We start from the raw sequence: 14805 nt of genomic DNA, 5'->3' as shown, positions 1-14805 counted from the left end.
TACAAAGGATAAGATGTTGAAAGTTGATCCAAACTTAGAAAGGAGTATGACAATTTGCCAAGGCATGCAAAATGTGTTCTTTTGTTGTTGTTGTTGTTTCTTTTGAGATAGAGTCTCGCTCTTGTCACCCAGGCTGGAGTGCAATAGCGCAATCTCGGGTCACTGAAACCTCCACCTTCCAGGTTCAAGTGATTCTCCTGCCTCAGCCTCCTGAGTAGCTGGGATTATAGGCGCCCACCACAATACCCAGCTAATTTTTTTTATCTTTAGTAGAGACAGGGTTTCACCATGTCGGGCAGGCTGGTCTTAAACTCCTGACGTAAAGTGATCTGCCCGCCTTGCCCTCCCAAAGTGCTGGGATTACAGGCATGAGTCACCGTGCCCGGCCTTCTTTTTTCTTTTTTTTTTTTTGAGACAAGGCCTCACTCTGTCACCCAGGCTGGAGTGCAGTGGTGTGATCATGGCTCACTGCAGCCTTGAATTCCTGGGCTCAAGCTGCCATCCTCCTGCCTCAGGAGGCAGCTAGGACTGCACACATGTGCCACCACACTTGGCTGCTGTGTTTTCGTGTTTTTTTTTTAATTTTTGTAGAGACAGGGTCTCACTATGTTACCCAGTCTGTTCTGAAACAGCTGGCCTCAAGCGATCTTCCCGCCTTGGCCTCCCCAAGTGCTGGAATTACAGATGTGAGCCACCACGCTCAGCCTATATATAGTATTTATAATTGTTCTCTTTGGTGTGGATAAAACACATCTCTATCAGACTGGCTTATGGGGGCAGAATTCCATTGGTACTTGTTGAAAAACAGAAAATTGTTTCCTATAACCATGATACTTGAAGGATAGTTTGTCTGAATATAAAATCCTGGCTCACACTTGTAAAGGTATAATGTCTAAAACCTGCTGCTCCGTTGCTATCTTGCTTTGTATGCTGGTTTAAAAAGTCTGCTGTCGGCCAGGCGCGGTAGCTCACGCCTGTAATCCCAGCACTTTGGGAGGCCGAGGCAGGTGAATCATGAGGTCAGGAGATCGAGGCCATCCTGGCTAACATGGTGAAACCCCATCTCTACTAAAAAAATACAAAAAAATTAGCCAGGCGTGGTGGCGGGCACCTGTATTCCCAGCTACTCAGGAGGCTGAGGCAGGAGAATGGCATGAACCAGGGAGGCGGAGCTTGCAGTGAGCCGAGATCATGCCACTGCACTCCAGCCTGGGCGACAAACTGGAGTCCTTGAGGGTTTTTCTTTTTTAAAGAGTCTTTGAGGCCAGGCATGGTGGGTCACACCTGTAATCCCAGCACTTTGGGAGGCCAAGGTGGGCGGATTACCTGATGTCAGGAGTTCCAGACCAGCCTGGCCAACATGGCGAAACCTCGTCTCTACCAAAAATACAAAAATTAGCCGGGCGTGGTGGCAGGTGACTGTAATCCCAGTTACTCAGAAGGCTGAGGCAGGACAATCACTAGGATCCAGGAGGCGGAGGTTGCAGTGAGCCGAGATCATGCCACTGCATTCCAGAGTGGGTAACAGAGTGGGACTCCGTTTCAAAAAAAATAAAAAATAAAAGTCTTTAAAATTAGAGTTTTACTAGGATATGTTTCAAAGTTGATCACACTGAGTGAATCTTCCCACATTCCCAGTGGGCTCTTCCAATGTGCAGATTTTTTGCTCCTGGACAGTTTTCTTACAGTGTTAAATATTAGTGCTAGTTTAGTTGTTTATTTTTTCTTCAGGGACTCCAATAACACACATGTGATTCCTTCTTTGAGTATATTCTGTTTCCATTACTTTCTTTGGACCCAGCCTACTTCTTTATCTCATTTTCATTCTCTTGCTTGGTTTCCTATGTTCCTTTAATGCCCCTTATTAAATTTTTATTTGAATTTATTCTCCCTTGGGCATCTTGTAATTTAATCTTTATTTCTAGATAATTTTGTCTGTTTATTCCATTTCTTTCCAGAGTTCAATCAAATCTATTTTCATTTCTTCCTCTATTTTGTCTGTTTCTGTTCTTTGTTTTTAAATTTCCCACCCAAAGTGGTTTTGCATGTCTTCAAATGCTTGTTTTGCATGTATTTGGTTCTGTTTAGTGTTGTATTGCAGCTTTCTTCTTCTTCATGGCTGTTGTTTCAGAGGTTTGTGTGAATTTTCCTTGGTTCATATGTGATGAAGTTCATTTTCTGATATTTTGCAATAACTGTATGAACCTGTCTTTTCATTATTCATTTTTGTGGTATTGGATGTTTTACAAGATCCCTAGATAATGCGCCCTCTTCTGGCAACATTATGAAGTCCAGATGCTTTAGTGAATTTGTTTTGCAGGGGTGGGGGTTGTGGGTCTTCTTTCTTTTTTTTTTTTTTTTTTTTTTTGTCTTGGAGGGCAATTAAACTTCTCCATTTGCTTCCCTAGTCACACTCAAATGCCAAAGGACACTTTTCCCTTCTTTTGTGGGTAGTTGCTCCCCAAGGATCTATGTGTTTCCAAGACTGTGGCTTCACATTTCACCTGTAACTTTTTTTTTGAGACAAAGTTTTTGCTCTGTCACCCAGGCTGGAGTGCAGTGACAGGATCTCAGCTCACTGCAACCTCCACCTCCTGGGTTCAAGCGATTCTCCTTCCTCAGCCTCCCGAGTAGCTGGCACGTGCCACCACACCTGGCTAATTTTGTATTCTTAGTAGAGATGGGATTTCACCATGTTGGCCAGGCTGGTCTCGAACTCCTGACCTCAGGCAATCCACCCGCCTCGGCCTCCCAAAGTGCTGGGATTACAGGCATGAGCCACCGTGCCTGGCCTCATGTGTACTTTTAAATCCTCCACATATTGTCCCAGCTCTGACACTACTGCAGACACTTTTGAACATTTTCAGGCTCAAGGTGTACTTAAGTGTTTTTGGTGAGGTCTTAGATCAAGCTTAAGCCCTTTACAACTCCCTCCTCTCCTTTGTCCCAGTTTTCGTCAGCCAGTCTTGTGGCAGGTGGGGCTGGAATGGGCATGTGGGAAGAAAAGTCTGAGCTGTCACTTGTTTTTCCTTTTTCTCTCTTTTTTCTTCTCCTTCTCCTTCCTCCTCCTCCTCCTCCTTCTTCTTCCTCTCTCTCTTTCTCTTTCTTTCTTTCGTTTATTTCTTGTCTCACTCACCCAGGTTGGAGTGCAGCCTGGACCTCCAGGGCTCAAATAATCCTCCTATCTCAGCCTCCCAAGTAGCTAGAACTACAGGTGCACACCACCACGCCCAGCTAATTTTTGTATTTTTTGTAAAGACAGGTTTTTGCCATGTTGCCCTGGCTAGTTTCGAACTCCTGGGCTCAAGGAATCTGTCCACCTCAGCCTCCCGAAGTGCTGGGATTACAAACGTTGAGTCACTACGCCCGGCCGGGTAATTTCTATGTTATTTGTTTTTCTTGTTCTTTTTAAGTTTGAGCATTCTTGTCTCCAAGTTATCCTGAGGGCTTGCTGTTGCATAATTTTATCTTTTCTCCTCATTCCATATTGTTTCTCTAGGCGACACTGGGGACCTACGCTGCTACCATTGTCCTCCTACCTGAAAGCCTCTGACAAAATATTGTCTTCCCATTCCATCGAAGGTTTAGAGGCCTCAGTGTCCAAGGGAGAATGCTGCCAGGAATTGACACTGCATGGTTTTTTTGAACTGGAAGGCTGCCCCCGTCGCTTTGCCTGGGGGCCAAGAGCTCTAAAAGGAAGACTGACCCTGACTGTCCACCAAGGAGCTGCTGCTGCCACACAACAGAGACAAGGAGTCCGTCGTACCCAGGGGATCCCCGAGACATCTCTGAGGATTGCTGGGTTCAGTGACAGTGTTAATGAAAGCCTCAAGTGACCCAATACAAGCAGAATAACCAAGGACTCAAGACCCTTCAGGAATGAAGTTTGGGTCACCTCATTAAGTAAAGGAACTAAAGGAACATGAATGGGTATGGAAGAAAGAAGCTGTAAATATCAATCCAGGGTCAACAGATAAAATACAGGATGCTCAGTGTCAAAAAGGAAAACTTTAGCCCAGGTAAGTTTCACAGTGTTTAACTGAGCAAAGAACAATTCAAGAATTGGGCAGCCTCTCATGCCAGAGTGGGCTCAGAGATGCCAGTGTAGCCACGTGGTGGAAGATTTACGGACAGAAAGGAAAATGAAGTACAGAAAACATAAGTGAGATACAGGAAACAGCCAGACTGGTTACAGATTGGTGTTTCCCTTATCTGAACACAGTTTGAACAGTTGGCCACCTTTGATTAGCCAAAACTCAGTGACTGCCACAAGTGTTGGCTACAGTCTGCTTACAAGTCCATTTAGGTTATAGTTCACAATGTACAGAGAAACCTTTAAGCCAGACTTAAAATATGTAAGAAGGCAGCTTTAGGCTAAACATGATTTAACACTGGTGATAGCCCGGGCACAGTGGCTCACACCTGTAACCCCAGCACCTTGGGAGGCTGAGGCAGGTGGATCACTTGAGGCCAGGAGTTGGAGACCAGTCTGGCCATTATGGCAAAACCTTGTCTTTACTAAAAATACAAAAATTAGCCAGGTGTGGTGGCACGCACCTATAATCTCAGCTACTCAGGACGCTGAGGCACGAGAATGGGTTAAACCCGGGAGGCGGACGTTGCAGTGAGCCAAGATCACGCCACTGCACTCCAGGCTGGGCAACAGAGCAAGACTGTCTCAAAAACAAAAACAAAAACAAAACAAAAAGCCACCAATTATATCTGAACCTTGGAGAAACACCTATTGGTTTTTTAGTATAAGTATGTCCTATTAACAACTAAAAAAATTCATTGTTTCTCCAAAATTCAAATTTAAATGCAAATCCTATATAATATTTTTATTTGCTAAACCTAGCAACCCTAATTAGGGCCTTGTAACCCATTGCACAAACAATTCATACTTTCTTCCTTCCATGTAAAATAGAGATTAAGCAATATCTTTCCCCTTGTTTCATATAAAGTGTATTATTGATAATTGTTAACTAAAAAAAGAAACTCAATATACACAGTTTATAAATTTTGAAAGGAGGAGACTTTATTTCTTATAAAGGGTTAGGCTGGGCTTGGTGGCTCACACCTATAATCCCAGCACTTTGGGAGGCCAAGGCAGGAGGATCACTTGAACCCAGGAGGCCTTAACCAGCCTGGACAACATAGTGAGACCCCATCTCTACACAAAATTTTAAAAATTAGCCTGGTGTGGTGGCATGCACCTGTAGTCTTAGGTACCTGGAGGCTGAGGCAGGAGGATCACTTTGGCCCAGGAGTTTGAGGGTGCAGTGAGCTATGATCGCACCGCTGCACTCCAGCCTCAGAAAGGGAGTGAGACCCGCTGGGAAGCATGCCTCCAGTCAAGACCAGAGACAGGAACTTCAAAGGAGGAGGGGTTAGGGTAGGAGCTTCATGCTCAATGGATTGACTAAACATACCTATTCAATAGGTTACATAAGGAGCTATGAATATTCATGAAGGTGGTTCTGACACACGCATATTGAACAAACATGCATGTAACATACAACCCATGGTCACTCTGGGGTGAAGACTTAACATTTACATGTATTATAATTAGGCCCTATATGGCAAAATGTCTTTTCAGGACATGAAGACATGCAAGTGCAGGAGCTCTGTAAGCCAGCCAGAACCAGTCCATGGTGGGTGGTCATCTTGTCGGGAAGAAATTACTGAAATCAGTCTTGTCCAACCAAAGCTGTAGTTATGGCTGGTGAAACAGTGGCTAGAGGTCAGTCAGTCAGCATCTGGTGGAGCTGAAAATGTTTTTAATATTGCTTATCTCAAAGCCAGTGCTTGGGCCGAGTGCGGTGGCTCACGACTGTTATCCCAACACTTTGGAAGGCCGAGGCGGGTAGATCACCTGAGGTCATGAGTTCAAGACCAGCCTGGCCAATGTGGTGAAACCCCATCTCTACTAAAAATACAAAAATTGGCCGGGCACGGTGGCTCAAGCCTGTAATCCTAGCACTTTGGGAGGCCGAGACGGGCGGATCACAAGGTCAGGAGATCAAGACCATCCTGGCTAACACGGTGAAACCCCGTCTCTACTAAAAATACAAAAAATTAGCCGGGCGAGGTGGCGGGCGCCTGTAGTCCCAGCTACACGGGAGGCTGAGGCAGGAGAATGGCGTAAACCCGGGAGGCGGAGCTTGCAGTGAGCTGAGATCCGGCCACTGCACTCCAGCCCGGGCGACAGAGCGAGACTCCGTCTCAACAACAACAACAACAAAAATACAAAAATTGGCCGGGCGTGGTGGCGGACACCTGTAATCCCAGTTACTCAGTAGGCTGAGGCGGGAGAATCACTTGAACCCAGAAGGCAGAGGTTGCAGTGAGCCAAGATCACGCCACTGCACTCCTGCCTGGGTGACAAAGTAAGACTCCGTCTCAAACAAAAAAAAAAAAACAAAACACACAAACAAAAAAAAAAGTGTTTGTTTTTAAGCTTTTTAGCTGCTACAGAAAAAAAAAAACCAAAAAACCCTTGTGCAGTTAGAACATAGTTTATTCATAAGTGGGGGGCAGGGGAGGCAGAGTGTGAAGGGGGGCCCTACATGACTTAACCCTTGCTTGGCATGGCCTTAGGTCCTGTTTACAATTTGGTATCTTATGCCACAGAGTCTGTTCTGTCCATCTCATGATCCCTATTTTGTTCATTCATGCTGGGCAGTTGTGTCTAAACCATAAAGGGATGGGGTATAACAAGTTGCATCTGACCTCCCAGCCTGTCAGGGCCAGGAATTAGGTTTTTTCTGAGGTCCCCTTGGCCACGAGGTGGCGTCTGTTCAGTCGGTGGGGTTTTAGGATTTTTAGTTTACATAACTAATTTGATAATCCAGGGCATTTGTTACAGCGTATCAAGGTGAGATTATGACTCAGCTATTTAGCACCTCCATGGCAACATGTACTTCCCCAACTGTCATGGCAGAGGAAGAGAGGGCTGGAAAAATGAGCACTGGCAATGACATACTGTGCCCCAAAACTGACCCCCTTCACATTTTTCTTTTTTTTCTTTTTGAGAGGAGTCTCGCTCTGTCATTCAGGCTGGAATGCAGTGGCCCGATCTCAGTTCACTGCAACCTCCACCTCCCAGGTTCAAGCGATTCTCCTGCCTCAGCCTCCTGAGTAGCTGGGATTATGGGCACGCCACCACGCCCAGCTAATTTTTGTATTTTTAGTAGAGACGGGTTTCACTATGTTGGCCAGGCTGGTCTCGAACTCCTCACCTCAGGTGATCAACCCGCCTTGGCCTCCCAAAGTGCTGGGATTACAGGCATGAGCCACCCCGCCCAGCCCTTGACCCCCTTCACATTTCATTAGCCAGAGCTGGACTTGTGGCCAGACCTGCCTTGAAGGAGGCAAGGAAAGGTATGTGAACATGAGCAACATCCACACAGGTGGACAAAGTGACCCATGTGACTTTGGTTCCCTCTCTTCAGGAAGAATTTTTGGATGTACTTGGGACAGTTACAGGCATGCTGCTATTGCCATGATCTTCAGGAAGCTGAAGTGATGAGCAGCAGTGTGTGATTCTGAGAACACAGAGGGCTGGGGTCTAGAAGCTATCTCAGGTGGGCTCACTCAGTGCCATCCTCCCTCTTGGTGCCTCCCTAGGAATGCTGAGAAGATGCAAAACCAAAAGCTTTTACTCCAACATTGCTTAGCCAAGCTAAACACATGCATTCCCTATGATTTAACAATTCTGCTCCTAGTATGTATCACAGAGAAATTGTCCCATGGGTCCATAAGGGCATATAAGAACGGCCATTGCAGCACAGTTCTGGTTGGGGTCGGGGGAGCTGAAGGTCATGTGGTGTCCACCACTGGAGGAATGGATGGATAAAATGGGATGGATGCACAGGTGGGCAGATGGGTGAAAGGATGGTCAGTCCTCACGTGGACTAGTTACCTTACTCTTAGGCTAACAACTAGCATCTCCAGGCAAAAAGAAAACGTTTCTGGATTCCCTTGCCACTGGAGTTCTGTGGAAGAGAGAAATGGAGTCCACTAATGAGATGCCCTTTGAAGGATGTGGATGGAGGAAACAGGGCCAAGCAAGTTTGCCCTGCGGGCCCAGCCTTGGGGATATTCAGTCCTTCTGCAGCAGCATCAAGCTTCTGGCTTTGTGGGTGTCAGGAGGCACGAGTGGCAGTTGCACCCCAAGTCCCAGGGCCCAAGCACAGCTTCTGGGGTGCTTAGAGGGGGTGGATGGCAGGCAGGACAGTATGTTCTGATCTCAGCTCCAGTGGGAGCCTCCTGGAGGCGACTTCTCCAGCCTTCCCATGTACTTTGTTAAGTACCCTGATTCCCTTAAATTCCCTTCTGCCAAAAACAGCTGGAGAAGTTTCTGTTTCCTGAAACTGACCCCTTCCTGATTGGGAAATGACTTGCCAAGGTGACAAAGCAAGTTACTGTCACATCTCAAATTTGAGACAGGCCTCCTGACTACCTATTAACAGTCCCACTGTCCCAGGCCGGTTTTTTGTTTTTTGGGTTTTTTTTTTTTTTGAGACAGAGCCTCGCTGCCGCCCAGGCTGGAGTGCAGTGGCGTGATCTTGGCTCACTGCAACTTCCGCCTCCCGGGTTCAAGCAATTCCCCTGCCTCACCCTCCCAAGTAGCTGGAATTATAGGTGCCCACCACCATGCCCGGCTGATTTTTGTATTTTTGTTAGAGACAGGGTTTCGCCATGTTGGCCAGATTGATCTCGAACTCCTGGCCTCAGGTGATCCACTCACCTCAGCCTCTCAAAGTGCTGAGATTACAGGCATGAGCCACCACACCCAGCTCAGGCCCGTCTTTCCTCTCCTAGCCTGCCCCAGTCAGAAGGATCAGGAGGGGTAAAGCTGGCCCATGGGGAACCTGTGGCTGGGAGCCCATGAGGCAGGGGCAGCAGAAGGTGGCAGAGAGGGTTGGACCTCTGTGACCCTGGCTGTCTGCTCTGATGGCATGGTAATGGAAACCTGCTACCAGATGACAAAACACTATTACCAAACAGCTGGGTGACCTTAGGAAAATCACTCAACCGCTCCTGCCTACAGATTTCCTCACCTGCGGGGCCCTGCAGAGCTGTTGCAAGGATGAAATGAGGCAACGTACATGTGCCTGGCAGCAGAGCTGACCCCACACAGCTCAATCCTCAGTGTTGGCATGTTTGGGGAAAAAAAACAACTAGAGGAACTAGTTCTTCTTACCTGGGAAGATTCCTAAGCACAAATTAGATTTCTTAGGGGCTGAGATTAGAAAAAGCTTAGTCTCAGCTCCTAGACCTTATTAGCAGGCCCTTCCTAGAGCTGGCTCTAATCGGCATAGCTTGGGAAGCTCTCTTCCTGGGGAAGAAACCACCTAGCCACTGCGGCCTTTCTGTTTCTGGCTTAGGTCCACTGGCCTGCCTGGCGTGAGCTCCCTGGGGCAGGGAGCCTGCAAACCTTGGGAGTGGAGAAGCGCTGGCTTGGCCGGGTGTGGTGGCTCACACCAGTAATCCCAACACTTGGGTGAGGCTGAGGCAGGAGAGTCGCTTAAGCCCAGGAGTTCGAGACCAGCCTAGGAAACGGGGAGATCCTGTCTGCAAACAATACAGTGGTGACTCACACCTGTAGTCCCAGCTACTCAGGAGGCCAGCTGAGATGGGAGGATCACCTGAGCCTGGGAGGCAGAGGCTGCAATGATCCCTAATCGCACCACTGCACTCCAGAGCCAGAGTGAGATCCTGTCTTTAACCTCCCCCAAAAACAAAGAAAGAAAAGTACTGTCTGATAGGTCAGGAGGTCCACACTAGCTCCAGCCTCCTTCCTAAATCACTGGGAGGCCTTGGGCAAGGCCAGACCCTCTCTGGGAAGCAGAAAGGAGATTTTCCCCCTGCCTCCTGGGCAGGGATTGTGGAGAACGCTAGTGCGTCTGGGTGAGAAGGCACTCTGCAGCTCTGCAGTGCTGGGTTCTGTCTGGAAGCCTTCTCAGGGCCTATGACCCTGCTACGGTTTGAATGTTTGTCCCCTCCCACACTCATGTTGAAATGTAATTGCCACTGTAACAGTGTAAGATTAGACCCTAAGAGGTGGTCAGGCCACGAGGACTCTGCCCTCCTGTGTGAACTCAGGCTGCTATCTTGGGAATGGGTTCGCTCTCCCATTCTGTCCAATGTCATGGGATGATGCAGAAGGGTCCTCACTGGGCTCCGGGCCCTCAACTGTGGACTTCCCAGCCTCCAGAGCTCTGAGCCAATACATTCCTGTTTATTATAACTTACCCAGTCTCAGGTATCTTGCTAAAGCAGCAAAAACAGACTAAGACAGACCCTCACCCCCATGAGCCTGCTCCCAACCGGGGGCCAAAAGAAAACAAGCCAGCGAGGGCACTGGGGAATGCAGGGTTTTGGGGAAAGAGCTACAGGAGTGTGCCTTGGCCCCCACAAGGGCCACAGTCCTGCCCCCACCTGGTCTCCCGGGGCTCAGAGAGCAGCCGCCAGCCCACGGAGGTAGTCCCCCGCCAGGGGCAGCACAGCCCAGTCATCAGTCCGCAGGGCCACAGGCACTCCGTCTGCCAGGGCCGCCTCTAGCCGCAGCAGCAGCTTTGAGTTCGGGGGCAGGTGGATCGCTACATAGTAGCTGGTAGGGGGCTGGGCCACCACCACGAAAGGCTCCAGGTGGTGGGACACCAAGCCCTCCAGGCCCTGTGGCCCAAGTGGACACCACACACGACTCTCGGCACCCTCTGGCAGGCAGGAATCCCAGAGCTCCTCAAAGAAACCCAGCCCAGCACCCCCTGGGGGCTTCGGGAAAGGCAGAAAGAGGTCGGCAAAGTTGACGAACAGGGGTGGCAAGTGGGCATGGCACGTGAGACCAGTGGATGTGGTGTAAAGGGCGTGGACATCCAGCCGTGCGGGGGCCGGGCATCGGGGCTGCAGCGGCAGGAGCAGAGGGCGGGCAGGGCGACCAGGACACAGGCAGGGCACATGGACAGCCTCCAGGGGTGCATACAGCTGCCCTTCTACACGGAAGCGCAGCTCCAGAGAGTAGATGGGCTCCAGCGCCTCCGGCTGGAGCTTCAGCACTGGGAGTGGGCCCTTGGCCCCATGGGACCCCACGCTCAGCCGTACCAGGGCCGGGGCCTCCTGCACCATCAGTGCTGCCACAAAGCCCTGGTTCTCGGCCACCAGTGAAGAGGCCAGTGCAGGTGGGGCAAGCGAGGGGCCCAGGGCCACCCCCAACTTGGGTCCAGCCAGGTGTGCCAGGAGGATGTAGTAGAGACGGGCATGGTCACGCCCATCAGGGTCCTCCAGCTGCCTGGCCAGCACCTGCAGCAAGTCAACCAGGCCACCCCTCACCCCTGCCCGCAGCAGCGCCCGGCAGACCCGCAGTAGGCCCTGCTGTAGGTCCCAGTTCGTGCAGTGGGCAGCTGCGGCCTGTAGAAAGTTGAGAGTAGCACTCTGGGCATCTCCATCTGCCACCTTTGCCAGCATTTTCAGGTGCCAGCAAAGAGCTTCATCCCTGCCCGGCCTGGACACCACCTCCTGCCGCAACACCACCTTCAGGGGCTCCCTCAGCTCAGAGTCCACCTGATCCAAGAAGTCCACAAAGTGGGAAGCCAGCATGGGCCGGACTCGGTATAGCTGGGCCAGTCCGTGGATCAAGGGGGTCAGCACTGTAGGTTGCCCAGCCAGGCAGCGGGTCACCAGATATGAGGCCTGGAAGCAGACAGTGGCCAAGGCCCGGGGGCCCTCATCCAGGGCTGCCCGCTGCCGCAAGCCGGCCAGCAGCTCTTCCAGGTAGTGCCGTGGGCTTGGAAGCTGGCCTTTCTCCTCTTCTTCATCCTCAGCACAGAGCAGGCATAGCAAATGCAGGCGGGCCAGGAGAGCCATCGGGTCATGCAGGAGACTGGGCAGGAGACCACGGCATAACTGAGGCCCTAGCAGCAGTGGGGCAGCCTCCTCACCTTCGGGACCCAGCGGCCAGTTCTCAGGGAAGCTCAGGAGGCAGTGCAGGTAAAAGAGATGGGTGGGCGGAGGCAGAGCAGGGTGCTGGGCAGCCAAGGTGAGCCGGCGGAGCAGCAGTGCTTCATCCTGGGCTGTGAACAGGGCCTCACCAAAGGCCGCCTTGAGGGCAAGCACGGCGTGCAGCAGTGTCAGCTGTGCTGTGCCTAGCAGCCGTACCAGCTGCGGCTTGAAGAGTGCGGGTGGCTGTCCCTGCAGACCCCGCAGGGCCCAGCCCAGCAGCCACAGGAGCTGGGCCTGGGCCACAGGAGTGAGCAGATAGGAGGTGTCCAGGAGCTGGATCACCGCAGCCCGCAGCTCCCGCGCCTCCTCAGGGCTGTGCTCTCGTGCTGTAAGACTACGCTCCCCCTCTCCCTCCTCAGCTGCCGGCCAGCTGGGTGCTTGGGGCTGAAGGCGTCCATCGCCCTCCTCCACTAGTGTCCAATCCCAGGGACCACCCCCAGTTGGGGGGACCTTATCCGTGAGCAGTCCCCCTAGGCCAGCCCCAACCCGGGACTGGAGCACCAAGGTGTTGCGCAAAGCAAGGGCCAGCAGCAGGCTGAGCGGCTGGACGGGGCCTTCCTGCCCCAGCAGGCCCCGTAGCAGCCCCAGGGAGCCCCCCAGCAGCCCGGGCTTGCAGCTCTCTAGCTCTCGCAGGCACTCGCAGGCGGTGGCCTGCAAGGGGCGCTGTTCCGAGGCGGGGACAAAGCCTCGCCCCAGATCGCTGCCTGCGGCCAGGCCGAGCAGTAGGGGCAGGAGCCGGCAGGAGGCGCCCGAGGTGGGGCCCAGCGCGCCGCCCGCCGCCAGGGCTGTGGTGGCCGCCAGCAGCAGGGGCCGACGGAGAGCTGAGGGCCGCGGGGGTAGGAGGACCAAGGTGTCCAACAAGGAGGTGGCGGCCACCTCGGCCGCAGAGACGTCGGGCCACAGCTGGGCAGGGTACTCCAAGCTCAGGGCCAGCAGGGAAACCTGGATAGGGGATTAGGAGGCAATCACGAAGATGAGGTTCAGGACGCGGCGGGCTGGGGTGACTCTGCGGGCAGGGGCAGGGGACGCGTGGGGGCCTACCTTGGTCTGCTCGCTCAGCTTCTCACTCCTCAGGTCGCCCAGCAGGTCCCGACCCAAATCCTCCCCCTCGGGACCTGCCATGAAGGCGGACGGGCTGGCCCGGAAGGCCCCCAAGCGCTGGGCCCAGGCGTCCCGGCTCAGGGGCCCCATCGTGAGGCGCGCGGGCCCCTGCGCAGGGAGAGGGACCCTCAGGCCGCAGCCACCAGGAGCGCGGGCCCGCCGCCGACCCCGAGGGGCTACGGTCACTCCCGGCCGCCGCGCAGATGCCGACGGGACCCGCGCCCGGCTCCCACGGTGACACCAGGGCTCTCAGGGCCGACGCCGGGGCCCCCGCGGGACGGGACAGGAGCAGGGCGAGGGAGGGTGCGTGCCGAGAGCTCGTTAGGCCGCCGCCCTCCAGCCCGCGGCCCGCACCGAAACCACAGCGCCACCCCGGCCCCCGGCGCCCGCGGTAACGGGCCGCGCTCGCCGCCTGACTCAGCCGCCGCGGGCGCTCAGGCCGGCCGGCTCCTTCCGGACTGGCGGCGCGGGGCGGGGCGCAGCGCGGGGGCGGCCAAGGCCCGGCGGGGTGGGGTGGGGCGGGGCGTAACGGGGCCACCGCCTCCCGCAGGTGCCGACTCGCCGGTTTCGCGGGGGCTGACTAACTGTCCCGCCGTGTAGGCCCCCTTCCCCGAAACCGCCTCAGGCCCAGGCAGGAAAGGCGGAGGGGAGTGGGTAGGGGCGGCGGAGCGGGGTGGGCCTGGGCCCCCGATGCCGGGTCCCGCGGCGCAGGGCTGCGATGCCGCGGCCCTCGGCGGACAGCGGCCCGGCCCCACCAGCGCCCGCCAAGCCGCGCAGGGCGGCGGCCAGCGCGCCCCCCGCCGGCGCCCGGGCGCACCTCACCCTGCGCCAGATGCGCGGCCCCGGGGGGCGTGGGTGCGGGTCCTGGGACTCCCGGAGTGGCCGCTGGGGGTGAGCAAGCTGCGGTCGCAGGGCGCCCGCAGGAAGAGCGCCCCAGCTGAACCGGTCCGGCGGGCGCCGCAGGGCTTGGCTTCGCTTCCCTGACGCCTGCCTGGGCCCCCCGCCCGCTCGGCTTGGGGGCGAGGAGCCGGCGCCGCGGTTGCGGCCCGCCAGGAGCTGCTGACCTTTGTTTGCCCGAGGCCGCGCTGGCGGCCCGCAGGGGTCGTGACGGCGACGGTGGGGCAGGGCCCTAAGTCGAAAACAACGGGATCCATACTCGGGAAGTGCGGGCTGTCAGGGCCTGGCCGGTCACGGGGCTCGAGGCATGCCTAGCGATGGGGAAAACAGGCCCGGGAGGAGGGCGGCCTTGCCAACCGAGACCTGGGGCCAAGCAGGGCCGGAACTCAGCACTCTCGACTTCAGTGGGCTGGATTCTGGCTGTTTGGGGGCATTCGGGGGTCTGGGCCGCCGCCTCTCCTAGGCCAGAGGCCCAGGTTACAGGTGCCCCACAGACCACCGGTTTTCCAGGGCACAGAACCGCCGGCGCCCAAACCCCACCACCCACCTCTAGCTCTAATTAGCCGCTTTGAAGATGAAACAGGCCTGAGCCCCCATGCAAGCCACTGCCAACTGGCCTCTCCCTACCCCATCCTGCTCCAGATGGGAGGTGGTGGAGAGTTGAGGGGTGGAGAGTGCCAAAAAGGAGGCTGTCTGGGTGCCCTCGGGGATGGAGAGATAGGGACCCACCCGGAGGGACAGGTCCAGCCAGAAGGCCCGGTCCCGGCTCCTCTAGGCCCTGGCTCCACAGTTGACTCACAGGCG

At 54.3% G+C, this 14805-nt stretch overlaps 1 protein-coding gene and 1 long non-coding RNA gene across 2 annotated transcripts; one reads left to right on the top strand and one right to left on the bottom strand.

The window, feature by feature from the left end:
- Nucleotides 1-2710: 2710 nt before the first annotated feature.
- On the top strand, nt 2711-4008 carry LOC107127248 (uncharacterized). The gene is made up of 2 exons (XR_006692038.3): nt 2711-3374; nt 3500-4008. It is a non-coding gene; the product is annotated as an uncharacterized lncRNA (long non-coding RNA).
- Nucleotides 4009-10222: 6214 nt separating this feature from the next.
- AP5B1 (adaptor related protein complex 5 subunit beta 1) lies at nt 10223-13564 on the bottom strand. The gene is made up of 2 exons (XM_005577240.5): nt 13045-13564; nt 10223-12945 (listed from the first exon to the last, which is right to left on the bottom strand). The coding sequence occupies exons 1-2, from the start codon at nt 13192-13194 to the stop codon at nt 10459-10461; spliced, it is 2637 nt and encodes an 878-aa protein (XP_005577297.2). The 5' UTR covers nt 13195-13564; the 3' UTR covers nt 10223-10458.
- Nucleotides 13565-14805: the final 1241 nt, after the last annotated feature.

The sequence above is a fragment of the Macaca fascicularis genome, chromosome 14 (assembly GCF_037993035.2).
Source record: "Macaca fascicularis isolate 582-1 chromosome 14, T2T-MFA8v1.1".
In the NCBI taxonomy this organism is placed as follows: Eukaryota; Metazoa; Chordata; class Mammalia; order Primates; family Cercopithecidae; genus Macaca; species Macaca fascicularis.
This window is presented reverse-complemented; position numbering and strand designations above follow the sequence as displayed.

What these genes read in the sequence shown, in the direction of transcription:
- AP5B1 (XM_005577240.5), bottom strand. Translation starts at nt 13,194, where the DNA reads ATGGGGCCCCTGAGCCGGGACGCCTGGGCCCAGCGCTTGGGGGCCTTC. An exon ending in AGCTGAGCGAGCAGACCAAG is followed by an intron (nt 12,946 to 13,044) that starts GTAGGCCCCCAC and finishes TCCCCTATCCAG; the next exon opens with GTTTCCCTGCTGGCCCTGAG.